Raw genomic sequence first — 12014 nt, 5'->3', positions numbered from 1 at the left:
AAAAACAAAACAAAAACCAAACCCAAACAAACAAAAAAAACCCCAGAAAATGTTCCACAGCTTAATTCAGAGGGAAAAAATGTTCATAGTCACAATCAAATTGCCACAAATGACAGTCAGGCTCTTGAGGACTCCATTCCTTAGTTGTTATTTCAAGGGTAGCAGGTTGACATAACAGAAAGAACACAGTCCTAATCCTTAAAAGCAGTTCAAACTTCAATTTATTAACCAATAAAAGGTAGAAATTTTGTTCCAATGTCCATCACTTGTTTAGAAAGCTAACAAGAAAAATGCCATTATCTCTGGGGCAAGTGCTCCCAAATAACTTACAGTTTTCTCAGGTCATATTTGCTATCTAGTGGCTCTTTTCCTAGGGGATGCCATACAGCAGATACCAACGATTCGATAAGGTCCAAAAATATTTTCTAACTCAAACTCAGCATTTTATGATTTCTTCAAATACAGTATTAATTAAGAATAATTAATTAAATCCAGCAACTCAATTACTATTTTTCTCATAATAGGTTGTGAAAACATGTACTGAATATTATGAATTCTAAGTATTTTCCAAGTAGAAATCTGGAATCACTCCAGATACACAATTTTAAAATACCCCAGTGCGAGGGGGAGGCATTGTATGTAACGGAAGGGTTAGAATGTACAGATCTCACCACTGGCAACAGCACAAGTTGAGAGCCTCTGGGTAAGAATCAAGGTACAAACAAATAATGCAGATATCCCACATAGGAGTCTACTATAGACTGGCCAGGATGATGCCACCAACAAATTTTTCTATGAGGAACTAAGGGACACTTCCAAGTCAACTGCCCTTATCCTTATGGGGGAATTCAACTTGCCAGAAATTAACTGGGAGGATCACATATCTGGTACAACATGGATCAGAAGATTCCTAAAAAACCCAGATGACAACTTTATGGAACAGGTCCATTAAGTGTCCTAAGGTCTGTAAGGATGTGTCTCTTCTCTCAGGCACTCAGCAATAGGACAAGGGGGCACGGGCTTAAGCTCCGCCAGGGGAAATTTAAGTTGGATATCAGGAGAAAATTCTTTACAGAGAGAGTAATCCGGCATTGGAATGGGCTGCCCAGAGAGGTGGTGGATTCACCATCCCTGGAGATTTTTAAACGCAGATTGGACGTGGCACTGAGTGCCATGATCTAGTAAATGGACTGGATTTGGACCAAGGGTTGGACTCGATGATCTCGGAGGTCTTTTCCAACCCAATCGATTCTATGATTCTATGATTCTATGATCCTCAGCCCAGTTCTCTTTAACATATTCATTAACAATCTGGACGCAGGACTTGAAGGAATACTAAGTAAGTTTGCCAACAACACTAAATTGGGAGGAGCTGTTGATGCCCTCAAGGGTAGAGAGGTACTGCAGAGAGACCTCAACTTATCAGAGATGCACAATCACCAACAATATAAGGCTCAATAAGGAAAAGTGCTGGATTCTGCACCTGGGATGGGGCACTCCTGGTTGTATAGACTAGGGAACAAGAGACTGGAGAGCAGTGCTGTGAAAAGGGACCTGGGAATCCTGGTTGATGGCAAGTCCAATATGAGTCAGCAGCGCCTTGGCAGCCAGGAGGGCCAATTGTATCCTGGGGGGCATCAGGCAAAGCATCACTAGCCAGTTGAGAGAGGGGATTGCCCTGCTCTCCTGTGCTCTGGTGAGGCCTCACCTTGAATACTGTGTGCAGTTTTGGGCACCACAATATAAAAAAGACATTCAGCTATTAGAGAGTGTTCAAAGGAGGGCCACAAGGAAGTGAAGGAACTGAGGAGAAGACTGAAGGGAAGCAGCTGAGGTCACTTGGTTTGTTTAGCCTAAAAAAGAGGAGACTGAGGGGAGACCTCATCGCAGTCTACAACTTCCTCATGAAGGGAAGTGGAGGGGCAGGTATCAATCTCTTCACTCGCATGACCAATGACAGGACTTGAAGAAACGGCATGAAGCTGAGTCAGGGCAGGTTTAGGTTGGATATCAGGAAAATGTTTTTCACCCACAGGGGGGTGGAGTGCTGGAACAGGCTCCCCCAGAAAGTGGTCACAGCACCAAGCCTGAAAGAGTTCAAGAAGTGTTTGGACAATGCTCTCAGGCACATGCTGTGACTCTTGGGATCTCCTGTGCAAGGCCAGGAGCTGGAATCCATGATCTGGATGGGTCCCTTCGAACTCAGTATATTCTATAATTCTATGATTCTATCATATAAAATCTGGGGGATTTTTTGGCTATCTTTTTATGTGGCTATTTATTGGCAGATACTTCCATTCTGCAAGACAGACATTAGAAATAAATTTCAAATCATTTCTCAGTAACTTGGTCACTCCCCACCAGACAAAGCAGGAAACGGACATTCTAATACGCACATTGACAGAAAGTCATTATGGTAAGAGGGCTTCATGCCACTACAACCCAGACAATAAGGGAATATGAGATAAAAGAACGATTCCAGATAGCAATTCACAGAACATGCAATTTCAACATGTATTTCCAAGACCCTGTCTTCTTAATTATGGTTTACGAGGTACCATGAAACTATTGCTGGAAGCAGGAAGTTAGCCACCAGAGAAAGCATTATAGATTTTCTCTGCTAGCTTTCTATCCTTTTCTACAACCCTATAAACTCCAAAATCACTGAAAGCTTCTCCCCCACTACTTTAGATTTCTGTAAAAGCTTTTAAGCTCCCTACATCTCATTTTACCTCTCTTAGTTCATCCACCTTGGTGTTACAAAGCTTAGTGATTTTTGCTATAATTAGGATCGGACAGAAATACCATTCAGACAGTGAAACATGGTATCACTTTGCTGTTTCTTACAACTTCAATTTCAATAATTTCGAAATTATTCTAAAGTTGTTACAAGTAGAACTGGAACTTAAGATGACAGTAAGTGGCATAAGATCTCCTATTTTCTTATATTGTATCCTAAAGTTCACTGTTTGACTGTCAGCATGTGTCTCAAGCTTCCCCAAATAATATTTGTGCCTTGGGGTTCTAGAAACGGTCGCAGAACAGGATGCGACTGAAGACTCAGATGCTTTAAACTCAGTGATGGTGTAACTCTAATAAAGAGAGACCACATATACCCAAAGCTCATGAAATAATAAAAGCTAATACACATTTTAAGGTATTTAATATGCATGTTTAAAATTAAAAAAAATAGAGAGGACATCACTCTTGCACTTGCAAATGTTGACTGTTTCCTTCTAATACAATTTACGAAGCACAGTAAAAGCATGTAAGTTAACCTGTAAGCTTGGGCCAGAACATAAGTCCACAAGATGCTTTACGCAGAACTGTTTTACTTTATCAGCTTATGCCTCCTCTTTAATTTCAGTTTATGTCCCTCACCTCTGTAGTTAACAACACTGATCACGACACAAACCTACAAATTTACTTTTAGAAATCTAGGTATAAAAAAAAACCTGTAAACAACAAAATGGTCTTTGTTGAAATTATTCTCACACCAATTGATATTTGCCACTTACCTGAGTGTCTTTCCACTTGGTAATAAAGCTGTTCTCTATATCCATTTGTTTGACCTGGTCTTCATTTATCTGTTTAAAATGAATAGTTCTTGATCAATAAATAATAAATATTGTAACAATTACCAATACTGTCAATCATGTTCTTATAGAAGCAGCTATGCAAAATATTCTATCAGTCAGAAACAGCTCTTCATTGATGATACTCATTATTATAAACTTGATGAAATAAATTTTAAAACAGAGAGGAATCCATGAAAAACTGCCAAACAATGTTAGAGTGGCACAGTAAACTCTAAACCAAAATGCCTAATAGGAAATGCTGTAAGTAGTATCTTTTCTATCCCGTTGAACTTAAGACTCTTTCTAGAACAAAGGAAAAAAACACATTGCAATCACAGCTCAGAGACTAAGAACACAAAATCCTTCCATGCTTCAGTTCTCATCAGGCTCATAAAATTTTATTAAAAGTATTATTTTAAATAGTCATAATCATAAAATTATCTTAAATTTAATAAGCTGTTGATGGCAAGAAGAATATGCACCATTTTGGAAAACAGTAGCTCACAGCATCCCATAAATAGTTTTTCCTATACGGATTAAGCTAGCTGGGAAATAAAATTTAAAGCAGGCCAAGAACAACATCCACTGAATTAAGAGTTCAAAAACCCTCAAATCCTCAGATCATTTAACTAATAGCAAGATCATTTTAAAGAAGTTTCTATATTTTAGCATCTCTAACAACTGAGCAATTAGGATACTTTTACATAAAGATACCTACATGAAAAAGTTGCACGTAATTTTTAATTAGATCTTCAATTACATTGACTTCTTCACTAGTTTGGCCTTTAGTTTGAAATAAGCATGAGGAAAACACCATGGCTAAATTGTGAGGGTTCATATGATTAATTTCAGAACACTTCTGCACCCTGTTGAAAGAAAAATAAACGTAAGTTAGAAGGTTTCGTTATTCCTTTAATTGTCTGAGGCACCTTACAGAATACGGAGTTCATTTCAGAAAGAATAACTCCCTTAAATGAAATGAAAACATGTACTATTACTTATTTATTTTATATTTATTTATATTCTTTATCTTTCATTACAGAAATGAAAACCTTCTAACTGCATTTCAAGTGATACAAAAATTATTTAGAGTTAAAAAGAATAAAACCAGAATAGAATAGTTGAGTTGGAAGGGACCTACAACGATCGTCTAGTTCAACTGCTTAATCACTTAAGGGTTGACTAAAAGTTAAGCATGTTGCTAAGGCCACTGTCCAAACACCTCTTAAACACTGAGAGAGTTGGGACATCAACCATCCCTCTAAGAAGCCTGTTACAGTGTTTGGTCACTCCCTCAGTAAAGAAATGTCTCCCAGGCACAAGTCTGAACCTCTCTGAATGTAGCTTTGAACCATTTCCATGCACATTATTACTGGATATGAGGGAGAAGAGACCAGCACTTCCCTCTCCACTTCACCTCCTCAGGAAGAAGTACAGGGCAATGAGGTCACCCCTCAGCCTCCTTTTTCCTGAACTAGACAAGCCCAAAGTCCTCACGCAATCCCCATAGGCCATTCCTTCCAGCCCTTTCACCAGCTTTGTTGCCTTCCCTCGGATACATTCAAAGAACTGAACATCCTTAAACTGCAGACCACAGAACTGCACACAGTACTCAGGTGAGGCCACACCAATGCTAAATACAGTTTCACTGTAATATGCAAAGAAGTAGATCCTACAAACGTATCATCTAAGATCAAACAAAATGTGGAAAGAAATTAGATCCTTAGTTCTTATACTTATGGTAAAGTGTTCATATCAGTTCTGTCGTTTATATAACGTCTCCTCCTTTAGAGGCAAACACTTTAAAGCACAGCAGAATTTTGGCTGTTATATGTGGCAAACTGAACAGGTGTTCAGCCTGGAAAGCCAGAGGCAGCTGCCCAGCAAGAGGCCTCAGAGATAACGATGGGTGACTGTGACAAAGAGGACCAAAGAATAAAATCTCTCCTTTAGTGATGCAGTTAGACTGTTTTTATTAATAATCAACATCGAAGAAAAACTGAAACTGTGTCAGAATAGGTTTCAGGCATCGGCAGTTATCCACATGAATTCAAACTACTTGCAGAACAGATGCAACAGCATACTAATATCTCCAAACTGGATATGCTTAGAAATACCCTTAAACACAATACATACTATAATCTTTTTCCTAATAATGGTGCCAATTAATTTCATAGTAATATAAATAGTTTTTAAATGACATCTGCTATGTACCTAGCTATGTAACTTATTTTTTAACACAATATTCTGTGAAGAGAATTTTCTACACATTCTCTACCCACTACAATTAACCAGAAATATAATTTGACTTGTTCAATAGATGATATAATACACTATAGACCAGTAATATTAACCATGACACCATAGAACCACCAAATCACATACATTTTTATATATTTTCTGCCCCTTATTTGATCTTGGAAGAAGACATGACCTTTGGTGCTTAAACAAGTTTGTATTTTGGATATTCTCTACCACTACCTACCTTGTAAAATGAAGCACTGATGAAAACCAGAAAGGGTAGGCAATTCTCAAAGTTATTATGTGCAAAAAGATTGTAGAGAAGAACATTTTCACTGAAAAAAAATCTTTTAATTTCAAGAACGATTTGCAACAATCCTCTGGAAGACTAGCTGACTGGAGTGAAATGAGATTGTATTAAGAAGCTACATCAAAAATTACCCTACTTGGACACATACGCTGGCAGCCCTCTCTCCCTGAAGGCTGTTCTAATCCACTGATTTTTATAGATACCTACTGCCAAAATTACAACCAAAGAAAAAACACATTATCAATTAAAGGGATTCAAATGTAATTAATTGTCGCAACTAGGTAAGCTTTTGTGATTACTGGTTAATGAAACAAGCCACATTCCATATATGGTAGAGTTATACTAAGAACACATGACAAGAATTTCTCTACTACAATGCATCGTTTGCAATGACCTGTAAAGATGTTCAATTAAAGCAGCCAAAGTTGCTCTGTTGACTGGTGGAAGCGAATGAATAAAAGCTCCATACTTCCTCACACGTTCCTTTTCATTCTGTGTATCTGCCAGAAAATAATAATCATTGAGCATTAATAACAATGCACACCAAAACCCAACAGCAGTTCTCATTAACTATAACAACATCATCCAGTCCTTTGAAATTACTATTTACCCAACTAACCTCTACTTCATAAAGGCAGCACTGACAATCTACTATTAAAAAACTCTATTATTGTACACCAGTTCAGGGAAACAGCAACAAAGAGTGACAGTTCTATATTCAAGCACCATTTGCTACAGTTTAAGACTAAATCCCAGAATAGCAATTGCTTTTCCACTCAAAGCATATTTAATCTGTAGCTTGTGCATGTGAGTGAAGCTGTGTATGCACAAGGGCAAACATACTTCTAAGAGCTCCCAGAAATGAGAAAGGAAAAGATCTTTTCATATTTTAAATTTTTACTGGAAAAGTGTCTCAAGGGCCTAAGTAGTTTGAAGACCAAGTATACAAGACTGATAAGAGAAGAGTAAAGGGGAAGGGCTGGTGAACAAGTTATACAAAGTTACACATAGTTGAACAATGGCATGGCCAATGACAGGAATTCCAGCCTTGGGAATGACAGTATCTGAGACACAGCCATAGCTCTCAAGCCTGTCTCCCTGTACTGCGTAGAGCATGCTCCTCCTCGGGACACAAGCAAAGTTAATCTCTTCCATCGCATCTCTTCCATTAAAAGAAAAAATAAACTAACAACAAAACATTTTAAAAGTCTTCTACTCTATCTTCCTAAGTCTTTTAGTCTTCCCACAAGTACTTTCAGTATCACTTAACTATAACAGCACAGGATTCTCTGCTGTAAAGCTGAAGCAGAATTTTAGCCCCATGTGCATATCAGGAAGTGGAATCACTATAACATCATTAAAAAAAAAAAAGTTATCTTAAATCTAAACTACCACAGATTTTTCTGATTTCTGATGAGAAGAATCTTGTGGTAAGTGAATAAATTCTTAATAGTCTTTCCTCTAGTTTGCTCAAATTGAGGTTAAAGGTCAAAATGTGTAATACTTATAATACTTGAATTTCCTGAACTTCTAGTGGTTCATAATAAAGCAATTGCCATATGTTTGAACTTAAACAAAATCAGATAGGAATATGCCTTTTTTAAAGACAAAACTCACCACACAGTAAATATATGTTTCCTGTGCATTCATGTAGAAGTTAATGTTCTATCTTAGCTTTTCCTATGCATCTCTTATTGCTATGCATCAACTGCGATTTTATAGCACAGCCTCACAGTGAAACCATTTGTTTCTTGCACTTTGTAAATACTACAATACAGAAACAAATAGAACTGCAGCTATTTTGAAAGAACATTATAAAAATTATCACAATTTATGTAATGAGTAACTGATTAATCTATTAGTAATCTCATAGTTCTGCTTCTAACCACACAGAGACACACGTCATGTTTTAAATACATCATCATCTCCAGTAACAAGAAGCCAGTTATATTTTCTTTCAAATTAAGTTTAACATTTCTAAGGAAAAAAAAACCCAAATAACATGTTACCAAGTTTACATTGTTAATATACGTAAATTTGTCTGAATGTTCATAAAAAATATAGGAAAAATTTAGGCAGCAAGACTGTCATTTAACTCTCAAGCAGATGATAGCATTTTGCCATTTTTAACTACATATAGTCAAAAGACAGAGTACATGCTTTTCTCCTACTCTAACATGTCTCTTGAATTCTTGAATTCTACCTTAAATGCTTCTATAACATGTAAATCATCACTTTTTACTTTGATTCAACTCTGACATAGGATAATATTGGTCTACTGTTTACAACATACTGTCAGGTAAACATTGCTATTTGTTATTATTATTTTGTTTCTCTTAAAGGCAATAAAATTGTCTCTGATTGACACAAGTCTGTTGCAGCCATGCTCTAAATATTTTTTTCCTCACTACAATTATAGGACCAATTATCAAATAGCATAGTTGACACAGGGTAAGTAACTAACAATCCCCCTGAAATCTGAAACTGAAATTGTACATACAACCTTTTTTTGTATTGAGTGTTGTTGAATACATTACCTAATGCAGAGATCCAGAATGGGTAAAGTTCTTTAGTGAGAAGTGCATCATCTATTTGAGAAAGAAAACTTTTCAATACATCAGTCACATCTTCCAGCTGATGTTTTCCTGCTCTTAGCTTAACACTCCTTGCATCTTTTTTGAAGCTTTCCAGCAGTTCAGCCACATTGGAAGAGTCACCACTCTTAAGGTAGATCTGCTTACTACCTAAACCTAAGGTACAGAAATACAGGGTAGAAAAATAAGTGCATGTAAAATCAAGTATTCTTTTAAAAATTCCAAACATCATTATATGAAAAGCATATGTGGGTGCCAAACACACTGTACTTCCTACCAAAATCACTCTGACCTTTTGCACATACTTACTTCATCAGTAAAAACACTACCAAGTCTGCTTACACCCAAGTAGATCTCTTTGCAAAAATACACATTATAATATTAAGCAAGCCTGACATCACAATTTCAGGAGTACTTTAGAGGAAATTCAAATCCCCAAATATCCTCAGAACTTCCTAAAACAGTACTTTCAAAAGGCACAGTAAAGAAAAGAAGTTTTGATAATTGGTATTGTATTACAAATAAAACAGCTGCTTTCATGAGCAAAACTCCCATTATTTTATTACCCTATTGATGAACTCAGCTTAGGACTCAAAGTATCATTGCATTCATCCAACCCGAAACATTTTATTCTTTAAAGCCTCAAGCTTAGTAGAAAGTATTCCTTTTTTCTGATTTTTCTCACATTCTGGAAGACATCAGGCAGCCACTATACTTGCATTTAACAACTTAAACCACGGAAGTCAACTTCAAAGAAAATTTATAGCCTAAAAGAAAGTCAAGACTACCTTCAATCATTGCATATGAGAGTAGTCAAAACTTTTGAATTTTAAGCCTCATGTAAGTTTTTCACAGATGTGCAGTCCTATTTCTCTTTGTAGAGGTGGTTCCGCATTCACATTTCTTGAAAGAGACTGGTACTTTACATAAAACCCTGCTTTTCTTATGTACCTGCCAAATTAAGTACTCTGTCAAAACCTATGAAATCATGTCTTACGTTCTTAGAATTCACCTTTCTTGTAATGCCCACATGCACTTCCATTCGATATTGCCTTTGTGTTGTTTACTGTCAGGAACAGCTATGGAACCTGATTGCATCTGTCTTCTATGGACTACAACTAAAGACAAAACCTCTACAATGGTAACAAAAAAAAAGATGTATATATGCAAGTAATGCATACAAATAATTCCTTCAGCTTTCAAATGAGCAGTTTAACAACCAGTAATGCTGATCCTGAAAAAAACTATTTTTAATAAAGATTTGACTTATTTAGGACACTAGGAAATTGAATTTTAATTTAGAATACAGAAGTTGTTCTAAGTGGCAGACGTAATTACCCTGCTTTAAAAACATGTCAGTGCATGAAATGGTGTAAACTGTACTTGGAATAATTCCTATTACTAATGATTACAAAATAATTTGACAAAAACATTTTTCTTAGGTTTAGGCAATAGCTGTAACCCCTATACAACTATTTACCATAATGCAATGTTGCCATATTCAGAGGCTATTTCGTTAAACTTCAACCACTCAAATATAAATTAGGGGCTCTCACACTGACAGAGGTATTTATCCCAAAGACAGATTGGTACAGGGTTGATATGTATTTAGCATTTCAGAAGAAAACTGACAAATTTGCAGTAGTAAAAGGACACAAACATCATCTGTATATGACCTAATGCTATGGAAAATAATGCTGGCAAAATTCACTTAAACAAATGGCTACTGACTATACATTCTTAGGCTGAAGAAACACTGAAAACTCAGCAGCCTAAACTCCATGGTTAATACCAGTTTCCCAGAAGATGTGCTGACCAGTTCAGACCATGCTTTTCCTGGTTCACAGAGCTTATTTTCAGGGCTGAGATGTCTGCATTGAACCTCAACGCTGAGTTACATAAGGCAAAGAAGGTAATATTTAAAATAGGAAGGTGTTTATAAAGGGAACCTACCAAGTTGTATTTCCCCAAATTGCATGTTCTCAGATGTGTGGCAGTGTACTTCACCATCACATCAAAGAGCAGCAAGGCTAACGAGGGGCATGATTTTACTTTAAGTAATAAATTAACTCATTCAATGAGATCTGATACTAGGGGTGCTTAGGTAATATACAAATGATCTTAGGCTGAATAAAATCCACTATACTTACCATACTGTGTAACAAATGCTATACAGCTGTTCACTATAATAGGAACATCGTTTTTGCTGAGCTGCTGATCTTGTAATGCATTACCATCTGTACCTGCTGCTTTTTCAATTGCAGTATACCAGACCATGAAATCCAGCTTTGTATGGCCATGGATGTATAGCGTTCTGAAAAGTATAAAAATATTTTGAATTTGGGAAAGAAATAAAAAAAAAATTATGTTATTGTACTACAGCAATAAAACAGATGTCCAGTGGAAGAAAAAAAGAAACACTTGGAGTAAGACATCAAGGCACCTTCCACCACATAAAGCTGTGATGGTGGTCTATTGTTACAGCTTTTTTTTTTTCCCAACTACATTCATACTAGCACTGCCACGATAAAGAAGATCCACAAACACTGTCACAAGCCTTTGAAAGAACCTGCCAACATTTTAATTACTCTTCTTCAGTCTTGCTCCTACACTCTGCATTCATATGTCCAAGCCACAGCTAAACTAAACAGATTTAGAGACAACTTTCAATATCGTAAAAGCTTTCCTTCTTTTCTATTCACACCCCTACACACCACACATGCCCACCATTCCTCTTGTTCTGTAGGGTAGCTGAGACATACTGAATTTCCCTCCTACACAAGTATCAAAACAATCACGCTCAGGATATCACAGAGCTAAGGAACATGTATGAAAAAGGTAAGAGTTGAGGCAGAATAAGTTAGTACAACACTTTACCTGTCTATCTTAAAGCATAACCCTGTTCTGACTTTATTATTTAAACATGCTATAGTAAACTCTGTTCCACTCTGACAGAAAGAGAAAATACTAAAATGGAAAAGTTTAACAGTGTATGTTCATCTATATGCATGTATGTAATAAGCAACTTCTTAAAGTGTTAAAATGGCAAGCAAACTTTTCTAAATACATGCTCTTAGTCTTCCATGAAAGAAATGTCAGGGATCAGTTTTCTTTAATGACAATTTATTTGCTAACGACAAAGAGTTAAAATGTTCTACCAAACTTCTATGAAAACACTTCCATCAAAAAAATAGAAAATATAAAAGAAAAACAGAAGAAAACAGAAGAAAAAATAGAAACGAACATTCATTTTGATTATTTCTTTTAGAAAAGAAAAAACCCAATATTTTA

General features: G+C 36.3%; 1 protein-coding gene across 1 annotated transcript in view; it reads right to left on the bottom strand.

Annotated features, from left to right (window-relative positions):
• Window positions 1–12014, bottom strand: part of ARAP2 (ArfGAP with RhoGAP domain, ankyrin repeat and PH domain 2) — a 116745-nt gene that overhangs the window by 28547 nt on the left and 76184 nt on the right. The window contains exons 21-25 of the mRNA XM_027746787.2: window positions 10874–11037; window positions 8667–8879; window positions 6524–6629; window positions 4297–4444; window positions 3519–3587 (exon numbers count right to left, since the gene is read on the bottom strand). Coding sequence (XP_027602588.1) covers window positions 3519–3587; window positions 4297–4444; window positions 6524–6629; window positions 8667–8879; window positions 10874–11037 — 700 coding nt within the window. The remainder of the gene's footprint in view (window positions 1–3518; window positions 3588–4296; window positions 4445–6523; window positions 6630–8666; window positions 8880–10873; window positions 11038–12014) is intronic.

This window comes from Pipra filicauda, unplaced genomic scaffold (assembly GCF_003945595.2).
Source record: "Pipra filicauda isolate LSUMZ 115617 unplaced genomic scaffold, ASM394559v2 scaffold38_size3968069_pilon, whole genome shotgun sequence".
Lineage (NCBI taxonomy): Eukaryota > Metazoa > Chordata > Aves > Passeriformes > Pipridae > Pipra > Pipra filicauda.
The sequence above is the reverse complement of the archived record's forward strand: the minus strand, read 5'-3'. Positions and strand labels throughout refer to the sequence as shown.